Genomic DNA, 16,874 nt, shown 5'->3' with positions numbered 1-16,874 from the left:
TTATTGACGCAGTTAGTGCGTGCATAGTTTCACTTCCGCTGGATCGGTGAACATTTTTGTTGTATTTCAGACACAAATATTGGAATGAATCATGCCAAAAATCTTTTCTGACAAGACCATCAATATATTTTATTGAATTTCAATAGGTAAGTATTTGAAAAAACAACGAATTTCCAGTTGAATGTCAAAGAAACAGTATTGACAATAACTTGTCGGCCTTTTTGTTTGTCCTGACATTTTACATTGTCTTAAAATGTTAGAAAAAAATACAATAGAAGTGTTGTTCGTAGTCTATTTTGTTTAAAACAGGAAATCTATTCCAGAATTATTTTTTATATATATTGCTGTTTGTTTGAACCCAACGGTATCCTCCATAACAACTCAAAATATAAATAATAAAAATCTAGTCATCGACTACAATTTTACAATTAAGCAAACCAAACAGAGTTTGGTCAACTTCGACACTAAATATGATAGGAAAAGGAAAATAAAGTGCAAGGCCAGGGATCGAACACAGAACTCACTGAACACTCTATGGGTGCTCTACCAATTGAATGTACCTGGTCGATCACTGGTGATCAACCCGTTCCAGAACCTTTGCCACCTCTATTTTTTCCAAATCTTTGCCCGGAAGACTTGTCAAATAAATGACAAAACAGTTACACAGGTACACAGATTTGGGTACCAATGCTTGAAACAGTTTGGTCAACGACACCTAATAATACATTCATATGTATACATGTACAATTGTAGTAGCCTAGTGGAAGCGGAAAAATGCATGGCCAGACTGGGGTTCGAACCAGGAACCCTCCAAACACTAGTCAGGTGCTCTGTACCATTTGAGCTATTCTAATAACTATAAAGGGAAGACATACATGTACACCGTAACATTCAGCAATTTTTTCCAAGATACTTAATCAACTTTAGATCTACATTCTGTAATAAAACTTGGCCCTGCAGGTAATTCAATTATACCTGCTGTCCCTATAGTAAAAGGTGACTACCTAAACAACATTTTTCTTCCTTGTGTCTCTCTTGATGCTGCTTCTGATTTACTTTTGGTCTTCTGTTGAGTACTCTGCCCTGCGAGGTAGGATCTAGGTTCTGTCTCCTGGCAGAGACAAACCAAAGTCTGTAAAAGTGGTAGTTTCTGTTCCTGCTTAACGCTCATGATCAGCATACAGGGAGTAGGACGACCGGTTCCCTCGTTGTCAGTATAATGTGACCGGATGGGGTTTGTTGCTTGATGTCTTTGGCAGCATGCTTCAGTGAGTGATATAGCAGCTGCGCTATAAAAAGGGCAATAGATGCACTATACAAGATGACACACCACAAATATACTGCAGTCTCCCAAAACACACACCTTGCACTTCACACGCTACACACCACATACACGGGAGGCTGTCTTGACCATTACATGGCCCTGGATGTTAGAACATTAATTAACAAACAAACAAGTAATAAGAAACTATATCTTAACCGATAATCAACTACCAGTATTTATTAATGTTAGATGACCCATAATCAATCTTTATATCAGTGTCAGAGTGATTTCCAGCACTAGTGTGCACAGTATTTGCTTAAGGAAAGAGTATAAAATACATATCCATATATTAAAATAAATGGGTTTTTTTATTAGCTATTTCTTGAGTCAATTATAATTTTATTGTTCAAGTTTTTTTTTATCAATGATTTGATGTAGGCCTGCTGACTTTGAAGTTCATCATTTCCTGTCAACATGTCTGCTGGAAGGACCATCATATCAAACACAGTGGCTAAGGATAGGGTTATCTCTAAATTTCCACAGGTAAGTTACAAAATACAACTTTGCTAAATTTTCCCAGTTATTCTAACATTATAATACCAGCTTAAAATACAAGGTTAGCCTAGGTTTATGATTAAGGTTTCTCTCTAGATTTCTTCTAAATTGCAATAACCATAACTGAAATCACCTAGACTGTTTAATTTTCATATAGAATTATGAAGTACAATGACGTCATATACCGTATTCGACCCAATAAGCGTCCAGGGCGCTTAAAAAATGATAAAAATGAAAAGGTGCTAATAAGTCAAAATTATTGCAAATTTATACCGTTTTATGTAGTTTTGGTCCTTATTTATGCCTGAGCAATTGAAATTGAGGCCTCAAAAATGGGGAGGGGCGCTTATAGGGACATGGGCGCTTATTGGGTCAAATACAGTTTATCAATGAGTCATACCTGAATTTCCTCCTCCTTTTCTATAGTATAAAATATCAGATACAACTTTGACTTCATCATTTCAAAGTTCTTTGAAAAGTCATGTATAATATGAAGCAGAAATAACAATTCTGTAATTAGGAATTGATATGTTTAAGATATTTTCTTTTCTAGGCCTTCCATCCAGATGCCACTCCCTACCAAAAGATGAATTTTCACCCAAAAGTGAAAAATGCTTGTGCAGAAAACAGAACTGGAAGAGTTGGGTATGGTTATTAGCTGTATAGCTTAATGCTGTTTTTTCTTATTCACTTATTTATAAGAAAAATATAGAGTTTTTCAGGATAACTGTAAATGTACTGTCTTAGCTCTTAAATATTCAGCTTTAACCATGGTTATAAAGTAGGATATGATCTAAGGTTTCATAAGACTGCTTGTCGTATTATCAGCTGCTATTTTGATCATGTAAATTAAGAATATAACTATTGTATCCTTACGCTTATTATTTCATTTGTACAGTTTATATTTCTTATTGTATCCATTTCAGGTTGAAGATTTGTAAAGCTGTTCTAGTTGGTGATGTTTCTGTTGGAAAAACAAGCCTGGTGAATAGGTAATATAAACTCTCTGTATTATAATGTAGAAATAGCAATCAACCAAAGAGTCTGCTGTTTTCAGTTTAAACTTTACCTATTACTGAATATCTGGCTAAACATATTTCCGAAAGATATGTAATGTCATTTGAGTTTTAACTTTAACATATTACCAGATGTACAGTGGACCTGCGATAATCCGAACGCCGATAGTCCGGAAAACTCACTATCCGGACGGAAATATCAGGGAACGGATTTCCGTAACGTTATTTATACTCACTTGTCCGGAAATTCGTATTCCAAATCCGGAACTCCATTTTGGGAACGGGATGTAATTTTCGTTAATAAATTCCCACAATAATCCGGACAATTTGTTGTTGCCACGTGCCGAGAAATCCAAGGCCAGCTACAGTCATGTGTAAAATACACACTGCCAACTAACACTAGTTAGTGTGAGTTGTCATAACAACTGCTGCCAGGTCATAGCCACGGGCGTTTACCTGAACACTTTTCACAAGGGTACATGCAGTCATGTAACGGTTCATTGGTTTTCTATAGGAGATCAAACTTCAGTGTTGTAATTGAGATACACAATATATATTTTTAGCCACATGCTTTTAAACATGAAGTTTGAGCTTGGGTACGGGTACGTATGCTGTAGATACCTTACTTGTTTCGCATGCAGAATATATCGCTATGAGTATCAGATACAATAAAGTGAGATAATACTCACAAAATTAATAAGAATTTTAAATGTAAGTGAATCTATTCGAATTCATCGTCTGTGGTATAAGATAAAAAGGTTACGGCACATGCCATTTACACGTGTGTGACATTGTGCATGAAGTTAGACGTGAACCGGGCGTGTGGTTGTTACGCACGTCTGTAAGTCAGAAAGCAAAGATTTGTGGAAATGGTTATTAAAAACACACATTATACAAAATAACAATTATATGAGTTCATAAAATGTTCACAACTATTTGTTATCATAGTTTTTTTTTTATGCCAAGAACGTAGATGATATTGATCCTTGCTTAGGCAATTTGCCGTACACAGATCAAGAGTGGGATACGTAGTTACATTTTTGTATATGCAGCATAGTATTTTGAAAAAGAAATACGTTTATTATTTATTCTGTATATATTCTTAATGTAATGAAAAAGAATACCTATAAAACATAACAAACAAAGTATTAATTATAATACACGTATGTTACATAAAAGCCTATCATCGATTACAAGGTCAAGCGGAGTAACTCGTACGTGACAATTTAATTAACTAAGAACACGAAATTCGGCATTCCGGAAAACTCGTAATCCAGACGGTTTAGGCTGGGAACCAAGGTGTCTGGATTATCGAGGGTCCACTGTACTGCAATTAAATTGTAAGTTTAGCTTTGTATTAACTTAATACATGTACCAATTGTCGTGCAATTTTAGTTTTGAATTCAATATGTAGTAGTATTATGACTACCTCTATGTGTTATTTGCTGACACTTTTCTCTGTTCCTGCCAGGTTCTGCCATGATGTGTTTGATAGAGACTACAAGGCGACCATTGGAGTGGACTTTGAAGTAGAAAAGTTCAGCATTCTGTCTATTCCATTCACACTACAGATGTGAGTATATATTGAATTATAGAATTATTGTTACCTGATTGGTGTTTTAATCTCCTGATCTCCCCATTATCACAATTATAATCATGTGTTCAATACATTGTAAACAAATGCATATTCTTACAGTGGAGTTCATAATTAAATAATTAGACCCTAAAAAGTGGTCTTATAAAGCAGGTGGTCTTCGTACAGAAGTGGTCGCTAAGGGCAGGTTTTTACTACATCCATATTGAAATGGCATAGTGATATATTGACCAGAAAAATATGTTTTAGTCCAAAGTGATAAGTGGTTGTCCCAGTAGCAAGGTTTAATGATAAGGAATGAAAGTTTAGAGAAGTATGGCTATATTGAATCTGTGGTGACCAATAGAGTTACTTCATTATAAGCACAGGTTTCTATATACATCTGTACATAATGCGCATCTTATTTAAATCTTGACAGGCAGGGAATGAACATTAATATGTGAACCATGAATTTGTATTTTGTATTTAGTTATGGTCCTATATATTCCAACTCATGATCATAGCTGAAAATATTTCAAAAATTGCTTTTACTAACAGATGGGACACAGCTGGCCAGGAGAGATTCAAGTGTATAGCTGCATCCTACTATCGAGGTGCCAATGGTAAGTACAACAATCTTTGTGATATTGGTTCTAGTGTAACACTAATTACAGATATTTGACATGAAGAGATAATCTTGTTCCATTGAAACACTAACATCAGCTACTTGTCCATTACATAATTTTGCTGGATGTTGATATGATCAATTAAAGTGAATAGTTGGGCAAAGGAAACCAGTCTAAATGCATTCATTGACCTTCCAAAAGTTCTTACATATCAAAACGACAATGATTTTGCAGGATGTTGATATGATCACTTAAGTTTGATTAAAATAATGTAAATAATAAAAATAATCTTCATGTTGTTGCATGGTAGTATTTGATTTAAAAGATTTAGTATACCTAGTATTAACTTACATTTTGGACACATAAAATCTCCAATCTGTGACAAAGGTTTGATAATCTTGAATAATTCTTCAAAATGAGATCATAGTTTCCTGTAGATAAGCTTTGTTTCATTGGTAATATTTGACCAGACTCAATTTAGAAGGTATTATAAAAACTCATTGGTACCTGTTTCAGTGGTTGTGGTGGTGTTCGATCTGACAGATGAGATGTCCTTATCCAACGCTGCTAAGTGGATGCATGATGCATCAGAAAGTGCCAGCGATCCAATTAAACTGCTGGTGGGCAGCAAGAAAGACAGCATGGTAAGTTGATCTCCATCAAATGTTAGATGAGTTGCAGAAAGATTATGATGCACACAACAATTCACAGTGGAATCATTTAGAGTAGTAACAACATTTGTAGTTTTAAAGAATTACTATGTGGAAATAAATGTAATTTAAGGGTAAGCTTCAGAACTCACCGTTCTCACTCCGTTTCATAGAGGATCTCACAACATTTCATTTAGGGTCACATTCTGGTGACCTCATAATCCCATTACATTAGATCAAATGCATGTTTGTACTCTGGCTTCATCACAGCACACCTATACATTCAGTTATGTTGAGTGAAATGACAACATTCACAAAAAATGATTCAGCTCTAACAAACTGTTTCATCCCTGGCAAGAAGAGTTAGTAATTTGATTGGCTAATTTGTAAGGTCACCAGAATGTGACCCCGAATGGGATGTTGGCAGATCCTCTATGAAACGAAATGAGAATTATAAGGATCTGTGTTTTCATCAGATTGAAGCTCATATAGTAAGTAATGAACATTGAACTCTTACTTCTGCAGTCATGAATTAGAATTAGTACTATGGATAATGTGTAATATTTATGACAAGATTTCTTCTAATTACAGTCTGATGCTGGTTATGAGGCAGTAGAGAGACGAGCAGCAGACATTGCTAACAGTCTAGGGGCAGAGTTCTGGGCAGTCTCCTCTAAAACAGGTAACCATGGCAACATATCAGAAGGTCCAGATTACAAGATAATGTACAATGTATATGCATATGCTGCTCCTTAACTCACAGATGAACTGCTGCAACCAAAATTAATCCAAAATGTTATTTTATGAAAGAGAATTGAGACCTAGGATTTCTTCCAATTATACTGGAATTGTTACAGATGAACTCGGTTGCTCATTTTCCTTATCTTGGTGAGAAGTCAAGATGATTATTTAAGACCATTGAGTCTTAGTGTTGTATTTTGTATTTGTTAATAAAAATGAAAAACAGTTTGTATGAAAAGCTCTGCAGACTCCATGATACTTAGCATACAGACAATATTATTTAGTGGGTCGGGGAGTTAGATATCTTCATGTTATGGACAGATTACAATTTGTAATGGCCGCTGTTTATACTCTGATATGGATAATATAGTGTACAAAAACTAAAGGTTAAATATGAATAAAGGCCTCCACAGCTTATAATCCAGAAAATATGGAAATAACTTTACTGGGAATAAAGATTTTAAACTCCTGTGATACTAAATTAGTTGAGTTATGTTATTAAAATGAAGCAAAAGAAGTATTGTGGAATGTTTCACTTATGTTAACCATGCTACCTTTCTCGTTCAGGTGAGAATGTGAAGGATTTCTTCTTCCGAGCAGTATCTCTGACGTTCGAGTCAGCTGTATTGAGAGAAGTAGACACTGATCGCTCCCAACCGGCCAAGCAGATCGGTAACGATTTCATCCGTAAGTGTGTGAGAGAAACATTGCTTTGTATTGGTTTTGTAGTCTTTACGCACTTAATATGGGTGATATTCAGGTGACACAATAAAGGTTTTAGGTAAAAAGATCTGTCATCAAAGAAATTATTTGGAAAAATGAAGATGAATTTATTTTAGTATATAAGGTATATAAGTTAAAAACTCAGTTTTAAAAAACAAACAAATGTATATAAACTAACACGAATTAGAGCTAAAATAATATTTTTGTCTAGATGAAAAAGAAAAAAAGAATATTTTGAATTACATGTATTTATTGCCAGTTTGTAAACTCTTGTATTAAAAATGTTTGCAATAATAATGTCTATTTTTAATTAGCAATTTTTTAATTTTTAAATGCCCTTGGTTGCCTATTGGTTCGAATACAGTACTTAATATTTTAGCTCAATCAAATTTAATCATTTTTTTAATAGATTCACACAACGATAAATTCAGTAAACCACTATAATGGCTATGTTAAAATATACAAAATACAATTACTGTAATTATATTTTAACACAATAATGTTTGCATGAAAAACGCTGAAATAATATTAACATTAAAATATGTACGTTAACTGTATTATAGAGCATAACTTACATAATACAACCATTTCTAATACCACTTTCATCGAATTGTATATCAATAAAAATGTACATGTAGTATTTTCGATGTTTTCAGGAGTGGAAAAGGACAATCTATATGAAAGGAAGAAAAAGAAAGGGATCAACAAATGTTGTGAAGGGTGAGGATGGTATGCCTTTATGTGCCACAATACATTCCCGTAAGGTTGATATGGTGCTGATAATTCATCGTTTTAATGTAGGATAGTAGTCATTGATCGACAGGTAAAACAAGTTATATTACTTATATAACACATCTGAATAATTTTTCTAAGAGTTTGACTATAGACTCGGGTAACAATTTTTATTTTGTAGTCGTTCATCAGCAGGTAAAACATGTCGTAAAACATATCTGTATAATTTTCTTAGAGTTTGATGACAAATTCAGGTAATATTTTTTAAGGAGTTACGTAATATTTTTTAAGGAGTTACCACATTTTTACCTCTGAGTACTTTGGGCAATATTTTTTTCTTAAGTTGGTGATATGCAAAATTTCCCCAACAACACTCTGGTGAATGATTTTGCTGAAGGGTAAAAACTGCTCCAAAACTAAAACATTTTAAACAACACCTTCCATTAGCAGTATTATGGATTTACCATCACCAACTGTTCAATCCTTATACAAAAAGTTAATTAATTTATCTAAAATTAAATACCAGGTAGATAGCTCTAGAATATTCTTTGTTTTTCCTTAGAAAACTAATGCATTCTTCCATCAGATAGCACAACTCCCACATGTTTGTTAATACACGTAGAGTGATTTTACAGTTGTGTTTGTATATGCCCATATAACATGTTGAATCATTATTTTACTACTGCATGGATGAAATCAAATATCCCTAAACAAATAGCTGATGCCTATCTGTATCTTAATGTGGAATAACATATTTATCAATAATGTTTACCTGTAGTATATACCATGAAATTCATTTATGAATATTTTACAATTATAATATACACACTGTATATAACTATGAATGTATTCTGTGTTAAACGTAATATAATTATAAGTATTATTTTTTTTAAAGTCCAAGATATTTACTTTTAATAAAAGTAATTAAAATAAAAATAATATTCATGAGTTCGTGTGAAACGAAATATCTTTTAATGTGGATTAAGAGGAAATAAATTTGAAATATTTATTTAAAAATGAATCTTAAACTACACAATGGTTAATCTGTTGGTTCTAATGTTCTGGATCTAGACATACGATGGTGCATATATGACAATTATTTTTCAATTAACCGACTGTTTACATATATATGTATATTTAACTAATACTTACAGATATCTTATTTGACAGTTACAAATCTTCCAAATAAGGTAATCTACCATCTAGCTCCGATTCGGACATCTTCTTACATAACCTATATGAAAAATTTGTTCCAGAAATCTGGACTTGAAATATGAACGACTGATCAACAAAAAATATTTTCTACAGGTCCAATATTTTAGGGTACCGTAGTTGAGGCATACCTAGCCATAAGTCATTTTATTGGTATACCTATATACTTTTTGTCTATTTGTGTTATCCTTATGACTTGTGAAAATTTATGTATCACTAATTATGATGTAATGTTTTATGTAATATTTCAGAAGTATTATACATGTATAAGGCCAAAAAAAATATATGTCTGTTTAGGGTTACACAACGACCCTAATTTTTTATCCCCGACCCTAATTTTTCCCACTTTTCTATGAAAAAAAGAATTAAACGATGGGATTTCATTCTCAGACTCCGTTTCCGGCCATTATTTTAGAGAGAAAGACACTAAAAAAATTCTCCCGATCTACCGACACTATTTGTTTTGCCAATGTAACCCTTAACAAACATATATTTTTTTTGGCCTAATGATCATGGTGTCTTAGTCACATAGTTCTCATTGTTTCTAAACATTTTTTTCTGGTTGTAGAGTATGGTTTTATGTAATAATATTGTTACACAACCAGGGAAACTTTGATGCGTAACCTTTGATGAGTTGTACAATTTGTGAAAAAAGGAGACAATGTTAACATCGCACTAGTCTTCCAAACGTGGTCTGATGAAAGTGACAGTATCACACGGATCATCGACATATGAAATATTGACTGTGTGTGTAACAATATCAGAAATGTAAAAAAGTACAAATCCATAAAAATAACCCTTCATTACATTGTCCAACTGTTAGTTGCCTACATTACTACATAAAAATAACCCTCATTTCATTACATTGTCCAACTGTTAGTTGCCTACATTACTACATAAAAATAACCCTCATTTCATTACATTGTCCAACTGTTATATTCCACTACATTACTATACATAAAAATAACCCTCATTTCATTACATTGTCCAACTGTTAGTTGCCTACATTACTACATAAAAATAACCCTCATTTCATTACATTGTCCAACTGTTAGTTGCCTACATTACTACATAAAAATAACCCTCATTTCATTACATTGTCCAACTGTTAGTTGCCTACATTACTACATAAAAATAACCCTCATTTCATTACATTGTCCAACTGTTAGTTGCCTACATTACTACATAAAAATAACCCTCATTTCATTACATTGTCCAACTGTTAGTTGCCTACATTACACTATCCACTTGGTGGATGTATGGTACATTTGATAGTTTCTTTGTTTCTTTACTCTGTATGTTTTATGTACGACAGGAGTGCCCTATTGTAATTCCTGATAAATTGCATTTTTTGTAAGTCTTTCATATTTCACTGTAACAAACAGTCGAAAATCTGAAAATAAGAGTTGAGATGTAGAGGCATTTTAATGTTTTGAATATGTCATCATTTCAAAATTTTCTTTTGTATACAACTTTGCTATTTCAATACATATTTATAACTTTTATGTTACGCAAGTTAAAAACAGCGAACGTTTATGTTTTGTTTACGTTTAGGTGCTAGGACACTTTGTATGTCACATTGCAGAGGTATTACTACTGTATAATAAAATTAATCTTGTAATTGGGCATAATGCGCACTTAAGTGCTCACTTTAACTAGAATGTTAGTATCTAGCAAGAGATTTAAGACATTGAATCGATTCATTTTAGTGTTTGTAGGTTTAAATCAATGTTCAAGCATGTGTTCATGTAAATAATTGTGAATCAATCTGATCTACCAAAGAATTTTTCGTTAAAGACCCACTACGTTTCCGAAACAAAACAAAAGCTTCTTAAGACTATTGTCAACATAACAATAACACCAAACAAAAACAGCATTCCCTGTGTAATCTATGTAAACAGAAAAGAGTCATTTCTCTATTGTTCCGTCTTCAGGGTTAGTCAACTAATTATAACGCGCGGCAATCAGGACAACTGCTGAAAAAACATAATAATTAATTTATTTTAATAAATTGTTCATAGGGTGATGATGAGTGTTAAGTTCATAACTTTTGTGACTCGTTTTACATTCCCATTTTAAAAATCAAGTCATTTCGGAAAGATAATGGGTCTTTAATATAAATGTAATTTTTACCATTTAGATGCGAATCCAAGGGGAAGTTGATCCCAGGAGTAGATAAAAAATTTTGTTTTATTTCTTGCCAATATCTAAACTAAAGTAAGTATAGTAAAGCAGTAGCGGTAACTATTGTAGGTTATAGCTAATTATAATATAAGTCAGTCAGTGAAAAATGCGAAGTTATGAAATGGTATTGTTAAAGTGCTTTCTAAAACATAATAAATGTACATGTAATTGGTGAGAATGTTCATGGATGGTGGACATTTTCGGTTCTTTATCAGAAAGGTCAGAATGGTCAACTGTGATTATGATATTGTGTCTTTTTTAGTGTTCGTCTAGTGTTATTTTTGATTTGATTGTTGCTTTATGTAAGTATGAAGTATGGGATTTGTGTTACATGCATGATGCGTTACTTTGGTGTTAGAAGTTAATCTTTACACATGATGTTATGACTAAAGAGTATGCTTGATTTCAAGCAACACCGTCCAATAAAATTGATATTTTTTATTGAGATTTATATTTACACTCTGAAAAAAGAAGAATTTAATGTTTTATTTTATGTTGTAATGTTGATTTGATATGATAAATGAGAGAATGTTTTGTGCTACTGTTAAATATTGATATTTTATCAAAGTCACAACTTGACATTTGTTTGCATAAGACAAAATGCCCTCAACGGGTGTGAGTCATTTTTGAGGTGAAGTGAACTGGATTTCTCGCTAAAAATTAGTGTTAGTTGTGCAAAGTTAAATAAAAAAGGAAATGCTATCAATATTTGCAACACATGCAAGTTGCTGTAAAGCCAGTAGTTTTCCTAGTGATATTTTCGGAGGACATTAGTACGATAATAAAAATAATCATCTATGAAATCAGAAGTAATAAATAAATCATTTGCACTGTGTTATATTCTTATTGCTGGATTTTAATTCGGTTTTTTTTTTGGGTTTTTTTTTTTTTGGCGAAATTTTATACGTAAGAAAATAGCTGTCTATACAGTATTGGAAAATGGAAAATAACACAAAGTCTGGACACCAAAATATCGTTTAATGTTTAGTTGAAACGCATTTAATATCTTTACTATTACAAGGTTGTGACTCCGATCTTCCCCGTCCGCACGTGATACCGACAGTAAAATCCATTACCACATTTTATATATTATCTTTGGAATCTTGTCTGTTATGATTATTGGTTTATTTCACACGTGTGGTAAATATTACGAGATTTGTAAGTGTACTAAGCTACATATTTTGCTTTTAACAACTGCTTTGTTTTATTATAGAGGAAGTAAATGCTGTATATGATGTGATGATAAGTAAAATGTAAAACTGACCTGGTGTTTGTAAGTTGTTTTTGGTCAGGTCAATCCCAACATTATCACTCGCTTGCGGGATATCGATATGTGATTACACAACCTTTCCTCTGTATTTATGAACTTAAGACAATATAAGAACTCATATGATAATAAGTTGAGTTCCATGAGCCTTGTTTCTTTAACACTGATTACTGCTAAATATGGTAAATATGACCCAACTTATGGGGGAGGTGGTACAAAAGGGCTGCCACTTGCTTGTGATACGGTAAACGTGGACATTTACGCGAGGATTGAAATACGCTAATGACGCGGAATTCTTTTGCGGGGGTGAAATACGCTGATTTATGCGGAAGTCTTTTTAGCGAGGGCGAAATACGCTAATTACGCAGAATTCTTTAGCGGGGGTGATGGGCGCTAATTAGGCGAAAGTCTTTTCAAGAGGGATGAAATACGCTGGGCGAAATGCGCTAATTAAAATTTCCTATTTTTTTATCGCGAAAATTCCTTTCGCGTGTAACCTATAAGAAGCCAAGAAGCTACATTGTAAATGTTGTGAAAGGTTTCTAGAAACTAGAAAATTACAAATCGTGAAAATAAAGACTCGCAAAAATATCCACTTTTACAGTATACTACAATTATAATATGTAATTGTTTTGATTGGCATCCGCGATGAGAGTGTAAAATTGAATGGCACCCGCGATGAGAGTGTAAAATTTACATGCATTAGATAATAACCACGTGTACTTTATGTCGTTATGAACTCATAAACTGATGAAGTTGGTAACTGAGTTTGATGATAACTGTAGTGTGTCTGCTGTATAATAACCATGGAATTCATGTAAGTATGCGTGTTTGTGACAACTTCGGAAACTTGTGTCTAAACTCCACTCTACTCTGTTTATATTTATATTACTGTATACCAAAGACTGATTGTGTGGGTAACCAGCGTTGGGTTCGTTATTTTAATTCCCTTTTCATAGAATAACTCTCGGAGAGTTTGTTGTTTTAATCATTATTTTTATTCCTGTGCCATAGAAAGCCCATCTGGGGGTTTGTTATTGAAATCATTTTATTTCTTGCTCCATAAAATATCGCAATGACAGTTTTACCATCTCGTACACGTTTACACACTGAGGTTTCCATCTCGTACCAACATATCCTCAGTGCAAACATATTGCACTAGTCATTTACGTCTGATGAAGATAACAGTGTGGTGATCGAAACGTCACGAGTAATCATTTCGTTGGTTGTATCAAATAACCATTAATATAACATACCTCAATGGAGTTTTGTTGTTGAAGTCATTATTTTATATATCTACTCCATAGAATCACTGAGTGTTTGTTCTTAAAATCATTTTAATTCGTCCTCCATAGAATGTCGCACTGAGGGGTTGTTGTTGAATTCATGCGAATTCCTGCTCCGTAGAATACCTCGCTGTATGTTTGTTGTCGAAATCATATCATTTTAATTCCTGTCCATAGAATGCCTCGCCGAGGGTATGTTGTTAAAATGTTAAATCATTTCAATTCCTGTCCATGGAATACCTTACTAAAGTTTTGTTGTGGAAATCATTTTGATTCCGGTGATTAGTCCATAACATATCTAGCACCCGTCTGAGGGTTTGTTTTGTCTAGCACCCGTCTGAGGAGGGTTTGTTTTGTCTGTTCAAAAACTTTGACAGCAGGTTTATATTTACTATCTAGTATAAAAGGAGCGGAAGTTCCCGACGAACTGTTTTTCTTTGTGTGACCTAAAGATAGCATTCAAATCTGATGACTCCAAAATATATGGATTTGATTTTGCTGTCCTTGACCTTAGTGATAAATTCGCGGACATTGTCTTCCGACATGGTCCACTCATCATCCGTCTTGTAAAGCAGACGTTTTGGTAGGTTTGACATAACTAGGCACCTTTTCTGTGACATCACGTATTCTTGATTTCCCCTGAGTTGTCTTCTCTGTGACGTTTCCAGTCCACCAAGTACACTTTCACTCAGAATGTCCCAGAATGGAAAACTGCACTTCTGAGAAGTTTTAAAAAAATCTATGATTATCTTATTAATTTTTCTCATATACTGTATCACATGAAATTTTATTTGTGTAGTAAAGATCGTTGTTTTAGTGGTTACTATGGAAACAACGGACACATCACTAGTATCATTGTTTTTAGCCCACCATCATCAGATGGTGGGCTATTCAAATCGCTTTTTGTCCGTGGTCCGTCGTCCGTTCTTCCGTCCGTCTGTCCGTCCCTCCGTTAACAATTCTTGTTATCACTATATCTCACAAAGTTTTGAAGGGATCTTTCTCAAATTTCATATGTAGGTTCCCCTAGGGCTCTAGTTGTGCATATTGCGTTTTGGGACCGATCGGTGAACAAGATGGCCGCCAGGCAGCCATCTTGGATTTTGATAGTTAAAGATTGTTATCGCTATATTTCACAAAGTACTGAAGGGATCTTTCTCAAATTTCATATGTAGGTTCCCCTAGGGCTCTAGTTGTGCATATTGCGTTTTGGGACCGATCGGTCAACAAGATGGCCGCCAGGCAGCCATCTTGGATTTTGATAGGTAAAGATTGTTACCGCTATATCTCACAAAGTACTGAAGGGATCTTTCTTCAATTTCATATGTATGTTTCCCTAGGGCACTAGTTATGCATAATTCGTTTTTGGATCGATCGGTCAACAAAATGGCGGTCAGGCAGCCATCTTGGATTTTGATAGTTTAAGATTGTTATCGCTATTTCTCACAAAGTATTGAACGAATCTGTCTCATATTTCATATATAGGTTCCCCTAGGGCCCTAGTTGTGCATATTTTGATTTGGGACCGATCGATCAACAAGATGGCCGCCAAGGAGCCATCTTGGATTTTGATAGTTGAAGTTTATTACTGGTGTTTCTCAGAAAGTACTGAAGTGATCTGTCTCAAATTTTATATGTAGTATGTTTGCACAAGTTTGAAAAGCAGAGAAAAGATCCCTCTTTCCATTATCAGACATAGATCATTCTTTGGTGGGCGCCAAGATCCCTCTGGGATCTCTTGTATCTAAATGATTCCACCTCGAGAGGAGTTTTAATTTATCCTCAACGAATGAGCTTTTATATTAATTGCTGCTTACTGACTAATAAGGAAAACGTACCGATTTTTCTCCAACAAAAAACTTAAATTCCTTGTCGTCTTTTGCTAGTCCGCTCATTATCTGTGTTGACTTCATTACATCTTCTTCTGAATCTAGAGGAAATAAAAAAAGGCATCAGAGAGATTGAACGTAGTTGGTATATAAATTCATGGTAGAGTATAAAATCTGATCAAGTCCTTGAATATATGTGAAATAATGGTTCACAAGATGGGCATATGCAGTTGTTTAAAAACATTACGCAGTTCATGATAAAAAACATCCAAATTGATTGTGTAGTATATTCTTATATACATGTATTAGATATGCTTCGAGTTTCCATTAGAATCATTGGCTAAACCATGGTCACGTGGAGTTCGATGTTAAGCATATCGACTCGTTGGTTCAAATAATTAACATTCACAACAGAGAATTCGTTACGACATTTTTCAAAGAAACTACATTTCTAATATAAAAATATAAGGACCTTTGTTTCGGTCCATTTGGTGTTATATTGCCCTGGTAGAATATAAAGTATAACCCATATGGACCGAAGCAAAGGTCCATAATTGATACACACGTATATTGTAATGTTCTTCACACAATTCACCAGCGAAAAACGTTGTTATATACTCCTTCATTTCAGTTTAAGTAGGTTATGTACCTGTCAGTTATTAACTATTTATTTAAGAATTGAACTACACTGTATCTTTTTATGAAAGCTATGATTTATATAAAAGACAGAGCTTTGCAGAAAGTCCTTTTTCTATATAGACCATAGGTTCATAAAAAGATGAATAAAAATAAAAAGCTAATCAATGCTTATATTTACATTATTTACTCATTTGGGGGAGGGTAAATGCTTTAGAATTGTTGAGGTTTTCAACAATGGCTTAACTAATAGAATACAACAGCCATTTTGACAGTGACCAGTTAACGTGTCGGATGTCACTTATTTCAATGTACACGTCACTTCTGATTTGTTAGTTTATATAGTAATTATGACAGGCGAATGTAAATACACATGTACATTGTTTATGATTATGTAACATAGCAGTCGTGATTTATACGTACAGTATCCACACATTGCTGAAGGAGCAGCGTCTTACCTGTAAAATATGCAAGGCACTTGGACGAATGTAACACATCCTCGAAAAAATAATTCATCGGATATACGTCCATTCTGAGGTAAGGGAATTCCTGTTTAACAGAAAAAAAAAAAAAAATATAG

General features: G+C 33.7%; 2 protein-coding genes across 2 annotated transcripts in view; one reads left to right on the top strand and one right to left on the bottom strand.

The window, feature by feature from the left end:
- The first annotated feature begins 2 nt into the window (after positions 1 to 2).
- On the top strand, positions 3 to 10,022 carry LOC138331468 (ras-related protein Rab-34-like). The gene is made up of 10 exons (XM_069279117.1): positions 3 to 146; positions 1,703 to 1,807; positions 2,373 to 2,464; positions 2,746 to 2,811; positions 4,307 to 4,408; positions 4,967 to 5,031; positions 5,551 to 5,678; positions 6,276 to 6,366; positions 6,993 to 7,112; positions 7,805 to 10,022. Exons 2-10 carry the CDS (start codon positions 1,739 to 1,741, stop codon positions 7,870 to 7,872), a joined length of 801 nt encoding a protein of 266 aa, XP_069135218.1. The 5' UTR covers positions 3 to 146; positions 1,703 to 1,738; the 3' UTR covers positions 7,873 to 10,022.
- Positions 10,023 to 14,177: 4,155 nt separating this feature from the next.
- LOC138330531 (nucleoredoxin-like) overlaps positions 14,178 to 16,874 on the bottom strand; it is a 31,539-nt gene continuing 28,842 nt past the window's right edge. Inside the window, exons 6-8 of the mRNA XM_069278098.1 lie at positions 16,753 to 16,843; positions 15,668 to 15,759; positions 14,178 to 14,548 (exon numbers count right to left, since the gene is read on the bottom strand). Coding sequence (XP_069134199.1) covers positions 14,276 to 14,548; positions 15,668 to 15,759; positions 16,753 to 16,843 — 456 coding nt within the window. The 3' untranslated portion in view covers positions 14,178 to 14,275. The remainder of the gene's footprint in view (positions 14,549 to 15,667; positions 15,760 to 16,752; positions 16,844 to 16,874) is intronic.

The sequence above is a fragment of the Argopecten irradians genome, chromosome 9, assembly GCF_041381155.1.
Source record: "Argopecten irradians isolate NY chromosome 9, Ai_NY, whole genome shotgun sequence".
NCBI lineage: Eukaryota > Metazoa > Mollusca > Bivalvia > Pectinida > Pectinidae > Argopecten > Argopecten irradians.
This window is presented reverse-complemented; position numbering and strand designations above follow the sequence as displayed.